Below are 15,618 nucleotides of genomic sequence, written 5' to 3'. Positions count from 1 at the left end.
AAATTTGGTGAGAAGGTGGGAACTGTGAACCCCCAGACATGCAGTGAGTGATATCTTTCTAGGTTGAATTTAGAAGGGGAGGGGTCCCCATACATGTAAAAGGGGAGTGTAAACATTTTTTCGACCGAATGTACTTTCCGAAGCCGGTGTTAATTTTGAGATTTGTTACAAAGTCATGATTTCTTTAACGGACCCATTCTCAGAAACTATCTAACCGAAAAATCTGAAAAAATTCATGAAGCCTCTATATGGTGTCCAGGCCTCAAAATACTCTCCGTATCGATATCTGTTCAAATTAAGTTAATAATATTATATTACTATATTTTTGGGAAAATTGAATAAAAACCCTCCTTAAGTTTATCCCAGAGTTATAGTAGGAGTAGTTGTAGTATAAAATATAATGTCAAGCATATTATCCCCAAGTTAGTAACAAAATTACAGTAGCTCAAAGTTGTCTTTACCGTGTAAATTTACAACCCGCAGTACTAAATGTGACATGCTAAATGCATATACATAACGGGCTACATACAAATGGAATAGTTATACACTCAAATATACTCAGAGAAGAAGCAAACCTTTCATACCTGAAGTGCCCAGCTTCCGGTTTCTCGATTTGTTTTGTATGGATCAGGTGAAAATCTCAAATTATGTCTTTGCGCCAGGTTGTACTAGAGTGTGGAATTTGCACCCACTGAAAGTACCTCCACTCTTCTACTCATTTCTCCGCGGCACCATCGTAAAGTATGTTTTCATAGGAAAGGCTCTATCCTACACAAGCACATTTAGGTCAGGTGGCCGACGCGCCCGATACATAATCCTCCGTGCTTTCGTTCTTCTCATTTCTCAAAACATGAGATCAATGTGTAGCTCCAGCGGCCCTTCTTCAGAATCACCCCACCGTTGCTGCCATTTTCTTTACAGTTTCTTCCTAATTCTTCGTATATTCGCCATCGTCTGGTATGGATTCATCCTCCTTGGTATAAGTAATGCGCCCCATTCGTCAGAAAATCCTAATGGGTCACTCTCGTGATGACATATACCTTACCTGATGCTCCTATATGCGCTGCATACCCCCAACCTCATTTATCGGTGCGGTTCAGCTCCCTCATAAATGCCGGACCCCTATCTCCACCTGCAACGTGTTTGTTCCTCTACGTCCCCCTACACTCCTCTATAACTATAATTCTTAACTATCTGCTGAGATAATGTGTTTCTAAGATTTCCAAAATACTAATTTCCGGTAGCAACAAACACATTTCCCCAGTATTAACGATATCAAAAGTTTTATTACAGCGTTAAGGTGAATGATTCGCTTCAAATGGATGGGAACTTGCATTAAAAAAATGTAAACCCTCAAAGGAGCCTAATCATACAGCTTCTTGTAATGGTGTTTAGATTTCAGAATTCGTTCAGTTCCAAATAACAGCCGCCTGGAAAATGTATGTTGGGGTCATTTGAAAATTCCAACCCAAAGAAATATTATTTTGGACGTGAATGAATGAATAAATAATTTCATTACAATTCTTGGTGCTAATGTCTCTGAAATCTCGCCTTTGTTCTCTAATATTATCTTTATTGTAATCAACTTGGTCCCATGAGAGTACTTCATTTCGGTAACACGAAAAACGAGGCATTAATATGAAGTCCCACATTTTCAGGCATTGGATTAACCTCTTTTCGGCGAACTCTAAAAACGTTGAAAACATCTGAATATTTTTAAACCCGGCATAATAATTATAATAGAAGCATTTGAATATGAGTGTTTTTATGTGTTTTCCTCAATTTCAGGTGGTGATTTGATACATAATTTCCGAGATATCGCAAACGACTACATCTTGTCAGAGTTGGAGCGACGAAAAGGTGAACTGAAAACCCAACTTGTGTGGATTGGAGCACAAAAAGAACCTGGCATTACATCACGTACATGGAAATGGGTCACAGGTAAGCAATTGAAAAGATGCACAAATATATTTCGAAGTTTAGAAACATACTGCTGACCCCGTACTCATTTGAATCTAGGCGGTACTCGTTGCCTTTGAATTCTGTGCAACAAGTTTTGCTTCCTCTATTTGCTTTTAGCGAGATTTTCCACCTTGGAAGATAAAAGGATTCCAGAAAAACATGAAAAAATAATACCATAATATCTCAAACTATTCCAAATTTGTCTGGAAAGCTTGCATGTCCACTTTTCAAAATACCTTCGCGAACAAATCACTATACAATATTTAATTAATCTATTATGATTTCGGGGAAAAGTGGAATACAAATCTTTAAATAAATAAAAGTCGAATAAATTACTTTCACAGTTGTGGTTTGAATTAGGAGGTTATTTGTTAGCCGGAGTGTTAAAATGAAAGATTGCCTTGGAAGATATTTTTCCGTTTTATTGTCTAAAAGTCATCATCATCATCAACAGCGCAACAACCGGTATCCCATCTAGGCCTGCCTTAATAAGGAACTCCAGACATCCCAGTTCTGCGTCCTGACCTACGCTATCGCTCCATCTTAGGCAGGGTCTGCCTCGTCTTCTTTTTCTAACATAGATATTGCCCTTATAGACTTTCTGGTTGGGATCATCCTCATCCATACGGATTAAATGACCCGCCCACCGTAACCTATTGAGCCGGATTTTATCCACAACCGGACGGTCATGGTATCGCTCATAGATTTCATCGTTATGTAGGCTACGGAATCGTCCATCCTCATGGAGGGGCTCAAAAATTCTTCAGAGGATTCTTCTCTCGAACGCAGCCAAGAGTTCGCAATTTTTCTTGCTAAGAACCCAAGTTTCCGAGGAATACAGTCCTCATGTATCATTGTCTTGTACAGTAAGAGCTTTAACCCTATGGTGAGACGTTTCGAGCGGAACAGTTTTTATAAGCTGAAATAGGCTCTGTAGGCTGACGACAACCGTGCGCGAATTTCATCATCGTAGCTGTTATCGGTTGTGATTTTCGACCCTAGATAGGAGAAATTGTCAACGGTCTCAAAGTTGTATTCTCCTATCCTTATTTTTCCTGTTTGACCAGTGCAGTTTGATGTTGTTGGTTGATTCGTCTTCGGTGCTGACGTTGCCACCATATATTTTGTCTTGCCTTCATTGATGTGCAGCTCAAGATCTCGCGCCGCCTGCTCGATCTGGATGAAGGCAGTTTCTACGTCTCGGGTAGTTCTTCCCATGATGTCGATATCGTCAGCATAGGCCAGTAGTATATCACAGTAAAGAGGATCGTACCTCTTGCATTTACCTCAGCATCACGGATCACTTTCTCGAGGGCCAGGTTAAAGAGGTAAAGAGGTAAAAGTATCTAATTTAAAACAATACCTATTATATTCCGGGGACCAACTGTCCCTTTCTTCAGTGTTATCTTCTGAAAAAAATTCCCCATTTGTGTTTTTATTCCTGTTCTTGTGATTATACCATCCTAATTAGACTTCTATTCTTCTCCTATCTTTCCTACAAGTTCCACCAAGGGGAAAAAATTGTTCCGCCAAGGTAGAAAAATTATCCCTGTTTCTCCCCCTTTTCTCAGGGGGAATTTCCCAGATATGGAGACTCTCGTAGAAATCTAATCTCCTAACATCATTCACCTCCTTCAAGATATTGGCGTTGTCCAACAACATATGGTGTACCTGTTCTATTATGTGTTTGGCATATATATATATTTTACCAGATTCACCAATCTTTAAGTATTCTAACACCCTGGTGTGGACTAGCCGTTTTATTTGCCCTACGTAAATTTTGTCGCAGTCTGGGCAAGAGATTTTATAAGTGCTGCTTTTCTCCCCACACTTTTTTTTTGTCCTTGACTGGTTGTAGCCTAAGTAGGGATCGTCTGCTGGTCGAGGTGATTCGAAATCCACATTTACGTCGCCGCCATTCTTTGCCATTTTTAAAAATAAAAAAAACGCACCCAATTTTAATTCTGGAACATCTCACTTAATTTTGGTTTTTTTTTTAAAAAATATTCATTATTTGATGACAGCCATACTGGAAGCTTCAAATACATTTGAATTCTTAAGACTAGTAAATTATTTACAGGATTCCATGGCAAGCTCGAAATTTTATGTTTTAGTGTTAACTGTTATTTTTTATATTTTTTTCCTTGATTTAAATTAAGTTAAAACACAAATTTTTGGAGTGATGATCAATATTATTTAATTAAAAAAATCAAGAAGTGCAAAATATTCAAACTGATGATGATGATCAAGGGGTGAACTCTCTTAGCCATTGTGTTGGGGTGACTCATGAGTCTGACTAAGTGTTTAGTAGAGGAACACTCAATGTCTTCCATTATTGTCCTGGTCTCTAAGTCTTTATGGAGATGGACGAATACCAAGGAGTACAGAATGTACATCTCCGAATTTTAGACTGAGACCGTTGAAAGAGAAAGTAGTGATTTTCTGTGAAGCATTCGCAAGAAAATTTTGAACTTAAGTTTAAGTTGTTGATTTTTCGCTTTTATGTGTCGTTTCCAGGCGAGTCTTCTATCGAGCTGTATCCCCAGATATTTGACGTCATCCGAGTGGGGTATAACAATGTTATTGAGCTTCACTTGAGGACAATTTCTTTTTCCCAAAGTGAAAGAATTTATTTTTGGGGTCTGTATGTTAACTTAAGATTGCAGTGTCCTCAGCAAAGGTAGCTGTGGTGGCTATTCTGCTAACAGGAAAATCGGCCGTGTGCATAAGATACAGTAAAGGACCGAGTACGTTGCCCTGAGGAACTCCGGTTCTGATCTTATGTTGTTCACTGAGAGTATCTTTGTATTAAACCTGGAATCGGCGCTTCGTTTAACACAATGTTAATAAATTATGGAAACAACGAGGTAGTAGTCATTTGATTTTGTTTATAGGCCCTGCGTGCCACACCTTGTCGAATGCTTACCCTACATCTGGAAATATTGCTGTGCAACATCTTCTGCCTTCGAGAGCATTGTTTATTTCTGACACAATCCGGCGGACTTGTTCTTTTGTATTGTACTGTTTTCTAAATCCGAATTGCTGATCAGGTTTAACGTTGATGTCAGCTAGAATTGGCAATAGCTTCTGGAGTAGCAGTTTTCCGATTACTTTCTATATTATGTCCTCATTACTTTTAGCCCAATTTCCTGCGGTAATTGTTAGCGGACGCTTTGATCGTTGGTCTATTAATCCTTTTAGCAGCTTTCATCGATGTAAGATTTACTCCTTAATCGAACGTCCAGCAAAATACTATTCTTGATTTCCTTTTTGAATGTTCGTAAGTTTATAGATTTGTTCGTCAGTCCAGGTTGAAAGTTATTCTACTTCGATACCCCAAAGTAGATTAGGTCTGAAGTTTTGTTGATATCTGTCCGCCAATAAATAAGCTGACTTGCTGATATGTGATCGGGTTTGCTGCCTAAGGCTGCCTCATACAGTTCTTTATCTTTAAGAGAGGCTAACCTTGAACTGAAGAATCTGCAACATCATATTTTGGTTCTTTATTAGTTCCTCCACTATGGTGCTGATAGTATTCATGAACTGATTTAGATTATTCGACGGTACAGCAATAATCGAAAATAGTACTTGATGTGAACTGTTCGCCTTAGCCTTGGTTTTTCAATATATCAGCAAATCGCACTTCAGCACGAACAGATGGGATTGCTAAGTTAACAAACCAAGCCAGAATTTGTGTTTTAGCCACAAAGTTCATTTGGTGTTGCTTCCATCTTTGAACAGGCAGCGTGTTTTATTTCAAGGCCTTATACACTTTGCACCCGCTATAATTGGCAGTGTGAGTTTGCCCACAGTTACTGTATTTTCTGGGTGTAGCGCCTATTGTACATACACACTAGAAAGTGTACAGTATGACCTGATGTGGCCAAATTCTTGGCAGTTCATGCACTGGACAGGGCCATAGCGTTTATGTGGTTCTTCCACTGTGATGCTCCAATCTCACTCAAATTACTGTATAATACATCTACGTGCAAAATCTTCAAAATTTGCAATCCCTAACATCACTACGAAAAAAGGATCACTTGTATTAAAAAATTAGTTTACAAAAAGTGCAATAATGAACATTTTTGAAACTTGAAATGGAAAACTAAAAAATCAAAAATTGAAAAGATTTTATAGCCTGCGGTCAGCCACAACGCCGGAAAAGGGGTCACTCCTGTAATATTTGAAATGTATATTGCGTATCCGTGAATTTTTATCTTCGATTAAACTGGCAAGCGACGAAAGCAGTATTTTCTCGGAAACTAAAAAACCCACCTATGCGCAAAAAGATTCCTACCGATCTATCTAACTTATTTTTTCTAAAAAAGAGAGACTAACAGATCATACGGGGTACATATGTTCATAAGTGGTTACTTCACTGCTGGCAACAAGCCTACCAGAAGAGTAAATCCACGGGCATAGCATGCCACGAACTGATACCAAAAACTCAGAAGGAAATATTTAAAAAGATACACATTTTGGGTTCGAAGGTTGTTTCAACAACGTCTTCAGAGCGATTTATCACGACAGGGGAATGATCCGATGCGGACGAAATAAATTCTGCACATGCCGAAGTAGGGGAGAATCAGATACTGTGGTCGAAAGGAAGTCTATTGAGGCAATGTATCTAAGAAGCTGCCCACGACGATCTAACTATTCCTACTACCGGAAAGTTTGCATATTTACTATGTAACTGCATTAGTATAACTCCATTGGTGGTGCCTTCTAAAGGGACTCAGGATGATGGTTAGAAGGCCCGGACTAGTTATGTTCACTAAGAACATTAAATGTGCAGTTACACACAACCCACTATACCGGGGAAAAACGGCGGGCCCAAAAGGTCATTTATTTAGGAATGCTCTTCGACTACAAATTATCGTAGAAACAACATGTCCAGGTGCAGTATCAGAAATCCAGAAGATTACTTTGTTACTATAGAATTACGACTTGAGAGTCTTTTACCACCACATGCTCGGTTACCTTAGCATCATTAGGTTAATGAAAACTATTACGTCCACGACACTCGAAGCTACTCTCAACGAAAGAGAAGCAGTTACCTACTAACAACGCAGACACTCTTTGAGGTACTTTCAGGACCTACATTCAATGGCAATAATAGAACCATTAATTTTGCTAAAAAAAATCTGATGCATAAACATTACGAACTAACTGTAAATGAGGCAAATTCCCACCCAAATATGCTTTTATAAGAAATACACAAAACCTTTCATACCTGAAGGATTTAGCTTAGACCCTATATTGCTTGTAGTGCTAGTATGAACTTGAGGGGGGTTTTGCAGCCAATTACTAAAAATTATAGTAATATAATATTATTAACTTTATTTGTACAGATATCAGTATAGAAGATATTTCGAAGCCCAGTCACCATATAGTGGCAGCCTCTTGATTTTTTTCAGATTTTTCGGTTTGGTAGTTTCTGAAAATGACCCCCTTAAAAGAATGATCACTTTCAACCGTTCCCACTCCCCACCTTTCCACCAAATGGCAAAATCAAGACCGGATTCGGAAAGTACTAACCAACACCTTTCAATTGGATATCCCACATGACTCTATTTGGTGACAAAAAAAATGTACACCAACCTTTTGCATGTATGGGGACCCCCCCCCCCCCTTAAATTCGTCGTAAAAGGATGTAACTCACTGTATGCGTGAGCATTCACAGTTCCCAGTTTTCGACCGAATTTGGTGTCAATCGCTATAACCGTCTCCGAGAAAAATGCGTGTGACGGACAGACAGAGAGACGGACAAACACACAGACAGACAGTAAACCGATTTTTGCTTTGTGTTTACACAAAACCTTAAAAACAAACCCTTCTGGTCAGGTTGAGACGATGGAAATGGACTTATAACTGTCAGAGAGGAGCAAATTTTCATTCTTTTTTGAGAGGGATGTGATCTCGTCAGATTCCCAGTCCATAAGAAGGGAGGAGTTTAGGGAGCAGCAGTTTATCAGAAACAATGATAGTGATTTTGTTAAAGTCGATCAACCTTTTGTTCTTGCCCTATTTGATGAACTGGTGAAAATTTTTGGAATAAATCCAGTGAACCTGGTTGGAGGAAATTAGTATTGGGAAAGCCCCGTTTAACTAACTGATTGAGTGTACGAAGGTGAGAATTGTAATGAAATAAAGGACGACTTGCACCTAGAAGCTTTTGTCTATCATGCGAAGTATGGAGTCTTATGCTTTTAAGAGATGGTTAACACGGGACTTTGCTTTTTCCACGCGCACTATATTCTGGGGAGAAATATCATTGTAACTGGTAATTTTACTGAAACACGGGGAGATTCTTCGGAGTTAACTATACGTATTAAGGTGAAGTTCAATAAGATGTATGTGGGGAGGACTCACTCTCCTACAGATTGCGATATCAAAGTGATGAAACTGTGTTTTTGAGGTAGCAGTACAGTGTGACGCTCGAAATTTCAACCTTTTTTTATTATTTTTGTTAAGCAAAGAAATAATACACCACTTCTCTGAACTTTTAATACAATATGATATTGATTCCATCAAAGCAGTTTCTACTTTTCTCGAAATATGCATATATCGAATCTACTAGTGTTTAATTCACATGAGAGAAGATCTGAAAGTCATAGCACCAGCTTTTAGTTCTCGCTTTGCCCTTTTTAAACAATCTGTCATGAAGGTTCCACAGAAAGAAAACTAGTAATAGTTGGAGAGCTTAACCAAACGTGTTTCCATTAATTGATAAGAAAAATTCTCATTGTAGATCACATATGGGCTTCAAATATTGTTATCTTCCATCTTTCCATCTTTCCATTTACCAGTATTCCTAACTCTGCAAGCAAAAAGACGGTAGGTACCACGCTTTCTCGCGAGACGTCTATCTACCGCACCGAAGCAATTGTACTCAGCTTTTACATTTTTATCTTGAAATTTTTTTCCCACAGCATCATCGCGTATTGTCTTCAAGTCAAGTCTCATCACAATGAAGTAAAGACCAATCTCACCTACTTGTCTTAATATTCATTATGCTAATTATGAGACCTAACCAGATAACAATGCAAGTTATTAAAATTTCGATAAGAAAATCTGAGAACAATAAAGACGCTGGATACTTGTTTCCGAGACAATGGGCGTCTGCACATTGATTTCATTTCGCACTAAGGTTAAGTGATGGGAAACAGACTTTGTACTCGTTCAGTGATTATTGCTACGTTTTTTTGTTAACTTTGAAAAATTTACAAGTTTCCATTGCAACTCAATAAGCAACACGTTTTCTCTCTATCGAAACGAGGTTCAAATGCATGCTCGAGTAAATATTGGAACGTTGTGTCTTGCAGCAACCGCCCGCCCAATGGGTGTGCAATAAATAAAATCTATAATAATTCTGTCGTGATTTTGTATCTATTGTTGTGTTATGTGGATTTCTTGTTACTGAATTCAATCAGCGCTCTAGAAGAAACTACATGCTAGGCTGGCAGAAATGCATTTGTTACAAGTTATCGCAATTATTGTAATTGCATTTAACGGTTTATTTATCATATGAAGGCTTTCTTGTTTCGTAACTAGTCGTGGTGTTTAATGGTAGAGGAAAAGTAGTTTGAACATTTTTTTATATTTTTGTTTGCAACGCATTTGCTCTACATTTCATTAAACATGTCTCAATTGTGAAGAGAAGAATAATTCTATGCATTGTATCCACATTTTCCACATCGATTCGCATTGTTTTCAGGTCTAGCTTAGTGGATTCTTGAATTAAGTGGCGGATATTCAGTTAATGGATAACTCGTGGCTCTAAGATTAAAAGAAAATCTATAGAAAAAGTATTAAGGTGCATATATGCTGCATGCGGCCAAGCTGCACTCTCTCACAAAACTGAAAGGAACCTTCACAAACTCGAAAGTTGAATCAGTACAGACTCTCTTGGAAATACACCATCTGGGAGAACAGGGAGCAGAAGTGGGAGAAAAGGAGTTAGCGGTTTTTGCAAAGCTTTCAGCACGAAAGTGTGTGAGAATTGGAGAGAGCCGTGGTTACTAATAAAAGAGAGAGGGCCACTATACTGTCCTTTAAACAGTTCAAAGCATCTGGCATAGATGGCAGCTGCGAAGCAATGCTAAAGGAACATATAGAACACCTAGAAAGACTTCGAAGAAATATTTCTTGTCTTGCTCTAAGCTACATGCCTACCTCTTGGCAGAAGGTTAATTCAGTTTTCATACGGAAACCATGAAAATCCTGGTTATCCAAAGAACTTCAAACTGGTCAGCTTAACATCATTCTCGTTAAATGTCTGGAGAGATTGGTTGACCCCCCCATATTCGCAAGAAGGCTCTAATGTCACACCAGCTATTCGCCTCGTTTATGCTCCCAGGCATTCTGAAGATTGCTCTCTTTGCTTACATACGTATGTATGAAGAGTAGTCAATCCCAAAAGAATTTCCCGGGATGTCGTTGGGCATGTCTTTATTGAATCAGTGTGTCTTTGAAGCTTCTGTAACGCCACTGCGCGAGCGTCTGAGCTGAAGCGAGCGCTTGTGGGATTCGCATCTATTAACAATCACCCGCCGTCTCTCGAGCCCAGCCTCGCGGGACCACCAATGTTGTAGCAATAACCCTCTCCCGTGACGAATTGGGTTATGTGATATGTACCTCCGACTAAACGGAGTCATCTACCGTGTTTGGGCATCAATATTGCCGAACATCGGCCGGGATGGCCTTTTGGCATGCATATTCTAGCTCAATTTGGCGTCAGTTGTTACCCCCAGATACTTGCTAGCCGACTTCCACCTTCATGGTGTTTTTGTTTCTACGGTTCGTTATGGAGACCACTTCGGCTTTCTCATCCGCTAAGATCAAGAAGTAATTCTCGACTAGACTCGCCAAATATCCAGGAATAGTTATGTTAGCCAACGCGCCTTTAATCCGGCCCCAATTGGCAGAATTAAATGCATTTTTGGCATCCAGTGCTAACACGACACATCAGCCACTAGAATTCAGTGCGTCCTTTGCCAGGATCACGGCCGTGCTTATTACATCCACCGTAGAATGGGCGCGTCGAAACCCATACTGGCACTCCCACAGGCCATTATCGCGTTCGGCGATGGATAAGAGCCTGTCGTAGACGATTGCCTCAATTATCTTGGATTATGTTAAATTAGTAATTCTACTAGTTTGCTCTCAAACATTTTCCAATCCAGAAGACCAGCGTGTAGCCAACTCCCTTGCCAATTTAACCATTCTATATTTCTGCATTCCTCAAACGCACAAAGGCATTTCCTTGGTATCTATTGCATCGCAAAATCATTCGTCAATGAATGTAAGTTTTAATGCGTAAAGTTAAAACATAATTTCTAATATAGTTATCCACTGCTTTCGCCTCCATGTCCTCGGAATATGTCCTAAGGCTATATTGCCCCTGACCCCTGTTAGCAGGAAACCTAAAATGTCTTCTTGGCCCCTCTGGAATAGTCTTGGAAAAATATCACCTGCTCCGGGTGATTCAATTGTCTTAATTTGCCGTTTTGTACTCATTGCTTATAGTTATTAAACAAAAAAGCCTTTTTTTCCGAATATTATTGCCCTCAGAATTTTATTTCCATCCACCGTAGGACAAGGTCCCCGGAAATGAGTTCTGGGAAGCAGATGTACTCTGCCCTCTGCTTCTTAGGCAAATGTCCCATTTTCCTTTTTTCAGATAGACGCTATTCTTAGCTACAGCCTTTTATAGCCTGGATGCTTCTGTGGTTTGTTCAATCACTTCACAGAATCTCCTAAATCTATATTTGAATCTGAATTTCAGAATGAAGCAAACTCTTTGCTTTTTACCTTGTGCACATTCATGGGGATATTAGAGAATCTATAGTCGGTACGGCACTCATGGCTTTTGATTACCTCAGGGGATTGGTCATTGACCGCTCTCCTGAAGAGTTTTCCCTTCCTCTCTACTTCGCTTCTGAATATTCCCCACACCCGTATGTGATTGGACGATTATGAGGTTGAGAAGCTCCTCCATCTCCCTCGCTGCAGTTTTGAAAAGTTTTACAATACTATCCCCATATATACCCCTAGTGTATCATTCCCGGCACACGTTGGCAGTTCTATTCCATTCCAGCCTGGTAATTTAGAGACTATGATCCTGAGCGATTTTGTCGTGTCCTCCGTATGCCAGTGAATACAAGTTTGGCACTCTGTTCCTTGCAGACCTCCTCGACAAGAAAGTCTGATTCCTTTCTCCTCCCCCAGATAAAATGGCCCATCTTTTGCCCTTCACTACGCTAACATACTTAACGCCACTATTCGGTGACCTGCCCTAGAGAAGGAAACTCTTGGGTTTGGATTTAGGTTTCTTGGGACTTGTGGGCTGATTTCTGCCGAATTTTAACAGATATCAGCATGCATCGTATTTTCAGCGCTAGACTTGCATTGGTCGTGTTTTGAGCCCTAGACTATATACAGATGTATTATTACAATCTTTACAGATTTTGGTATTAAATGGTTTCTGAATATGATCCTACCTCATTTTAGGTATCTACGTTTTAATCCTCCATCCCGCTTTTTTTCAAATCTAGACCATTTGCATTTGATAACTTATACGGTTATACTTGAAAAAAAAAAGATATTTGTCATCTTTTCGGCTCTTGATTCAACATCAAATCATGTGATTCACTACATGCATATGATTTCATAGTTTTCATATTCCATTTTAAGCCAATAGTTTCAGGCGTTTTCGTGTGAGGCGCAGAATGTTGTATGTTTATTATCGCCTGTAAATTTCTTTACTTTTAAAATGAGGTGGAGGCACCACAAGTTTTCATTAACCAGACCTAGGTAGAAGAATAGAGGCATCTTCATGATTTTTTTTCTAATTTATCAGAAAGATAATTTCAGAGAATAGAATTCTTCTTTAGTTTAGTGGTTTTGACCCTTTACCTTATCAATAAACAAAAAATGTCAAATCAAAAAATGCCGCCTCAATAAGTACAACTATTTATGACTAAATTGTGTGTGCTAGTCAGACACTTGGTCAAACGTACTGACAGGCAAACGGGCGAATGGACATACAGGCAGACAGATATAAAGCAAACATATTGGCACATGGACAGATAGTCTGCTTTGCACAGTATCTCAAAAAAACTTTATTATTTATAATAAAATTGCATACCTAAATATTATTAATAATTATTTGTTTAAAAAATGAAAAACCCCACAAAAAAATCTGGCAGATTCCTAGCTTTTATAATTATAAAAAAAGATCCTAAAAACTAATAAACATTTATTGATTCGCACACACCCTCCGAAGCATTGGCTCCGCTGAAACTCACCGTCGCATAGGACATTTAAATTTCCAAGAATAATTAGCGTTTCTTATTTATATAAAACTGCTTTACCTGCAGTTAAGTACTTATGTTGCATTTGAAATGGATAGTGTCAACCACATTTTACTCCATTCCTGTAGATAGACCCTACCTGCAACGTTTCATAATGCTCTGGTAAACCTGAACCACTTATTTCATTCACAGGTGACCTTGTATTAAGACCTGCTTGGGGCAAAGATCAACCGAATAACTATAACGGAGAACAGAATTGTGTAGTTTTGGACGGAGGACGCAACTGGCTATGGAACGATGTCGGTTGTAATTTAGATTACTTACATTTCATATGTCAGCATGGTGAGTGAATGAGACTGTAATGGAAAAGGAAGCTTTTTGATATCCATCTCCTTCGTTGATTCGCAGCACCTTTATACTGTGGATCACCAGATTCACTGCAGAATACCACAGTGATAGGTAAAAACTACACAGTTGGCAGCAAGATCACCTATACTTGCCCAAAAGATCACGCCCTTATCGGTGAGGAAATACGTACGTGTACAAGTGAAGGGGTCTGGAGCGGAAGAGCTCCAACATGCAAATGTGAGTATTCAACAATCGTTAGAATTACCTGTTTTCTTCCCAAATCTACCAAAATATTAACTGCCAAATTTTCTATTTATAACTAAACTACAGATATCGATTGTGGCCCATTACAACCTATTAGAGATGGACTGATCAAAATTTCGGGAACGGTAACTACTTACGGAGTGACAGCGAAATACGTTTGCAACACCAACTTTACATTAATTGGCAATGAAACAAGAACTTGTGGTCTGGAAGGTTGGTCTGGGGAAACACCTCAATGTCTGATCGACTATTGCCCAGAGCCTCCAAGTATTTCTGGAGGAAAGGTGGTTATTACTGGAAAACGATCTGGCTCCACTGCAATGTACGAATGCCAAACTGGCTACGTATTGTCTGGTGATCCTGTAAGTTATCTGACATAATGTACTGCAATGATTACCGATTTTTCAATCCTATTTTCATCTATTTATTCATTATCTTGTAGATTATTACGTGTGGCCTAGGAGGTGAATGGACTGGCAAGCCCCCTTCTTGTCGATATGTTGATTGTGGAGCTCCTCCACGTCCGGATCATGGCACAGCAATGCTCCTCAATGACTCAACTACTGTTGGTGCAATGGTAAAATACCAATGTGAGGATGATTACTGGCTTGTAGGCCCATCAGACATGTCGTGTACTAAAGAAGGAAAATGGTCCGGAGAAGCACCCATTTGTGAACTGATTACATGTGATACACCTCATGTCCCACCAGGATCTTACGTAGTTGGCTACGATTACAACATTCACTCTACAATTGAGTATCATTGTGATCCTGGACATATATTGCGAGGTGCACCTATCCTGGAATGTTTGGAAACAGGTGAATGGAGTGGGGACGCACCGTTTTGCGAATGTAAGTTTTAAACTTCTGGTATTGAATACACGTGCATACTCGTACATATCTAATGGTAATGAGGTTTGTTTAAATTTCAATCAATTTAGTTATTGACTGCGGTTTGTTGCCACCAGTACCGTTTGCAACTCATAAATATGTTCAAAACACAACTTTCATTGGATCTGAAGTAGTTTTCACTTGCGCAGCTACACATAAGCTCTCGGGGGTAACGAAGCGTACATGCTTGGAATCAGGATTATGGAGCGATTTGCCACCTAAATGCGAAGGTAAACTGAATTTGATTATTTAGGAAAAAAATTATTAATATTTTTAAATGTACAGAAATAAGATGTCCAGAACCAACGCTGGCTCCCCACAGCATATTATCTGTCACAGGCAATGATCGTATGTACGGCAGAACATTAATAAGAACTGCAGAATCTGGACCAAGCACTGCACAAACATATAAGTAAGGACCTATTTCACCCTTGAATTACTAAACAAATTTTGACGAATCAATTGATTTCAGAGTGGGGGCTCTTGCTAAATATCGTTGCGAGCGAGGATACAAAATAGTTGGCGAACCGCTGATTACATGTGAAGACAACGGTCTGTGGAGCGGCGATATTCCTGAATGCATTTGTGAGTAGAATTTCTTTCTATTTTCTTTACTGACACTGCTATATATGTTTAAACATGCTGCAATATTTTTTTTTATCTGCTCTATTGCTCCAAAAATAAGTTTGAGAAAGCGGAATATTATGGCTCAAGATGATCGTTGAGTTAACGGAAAATATTATTTATAAGTAAATAACAACTTCCTTTTGTCTTATATCTGCGGCCTGTCAAAATGCGAGAATCGTTATTAAATATAGAGCATATTCGTTTAAACCCAC

The 15,618-nt window shown here is 39.1% G+C and overlaps 1 protein-coding gene across 1 annotated transcript in view; it reads left to right on the top strand.

Annotated features, from left to right (window-relative positions):
* The window catches only part of LOC119647545 (sushi, von Willebrand factor type A, EGF and pentraxin domain-containing protein 1), a 209,427-nt gene that overhangs the window by 178,407 nt on the left and 15,402 nt on the right, over nt 1-15,618 (top strand). The window contains exons 5-12 of the mRNA XM_038048539.1: nt 1,789-1,941; nt 13,470-13,619; nt 13,686-13,862; nt 13,956-14,251; nt 14,332-14,740; nt 14,830-15,009; nt 15,065-15,191; nt 15,252-15,364. Coding sequence (XP_037904467.1) covers nt 1,789-1,941; nt 13,470-13,619; nt 13,686-13,862; nt 13,956-14,251; nt 14,332-14,740; nt 14,830-15,009; nt 15,065-15,191; nt 15,252-15,364 — 1,605 coding nt within the window. The remainder of the gene's footprint in view (nt 1-1,788; nt 1,942-13,469; nt 13,620-13,685; nt 13,863-13,955; nt 14,252-14,331; nt 14,741-14,829; nt 15,010-15,064; nt 15,192-15,251; nt 15,365-15,618) is intronic.

This window comes from Hermetia illucens, chromosome 1 (assembly GCF_905115235.1).
Source record: "Hermetia illucens chromosome 1, iHerIll2.2.curated.20191125, whole genome shotgun sequence".
In the NCBI taxonomy this organism is placed as follows: Eukaryota; Metazoa; Arthropoda; class Insecta; order Diptera; family Stratiomyidae; genus Hermetia; species Hermetia illucens.
The sequence above is the reverse complement of the archived record's forward strand: the minus strand, read 5'-3'. Positions and strand labels throughout refer to the sequence as shown.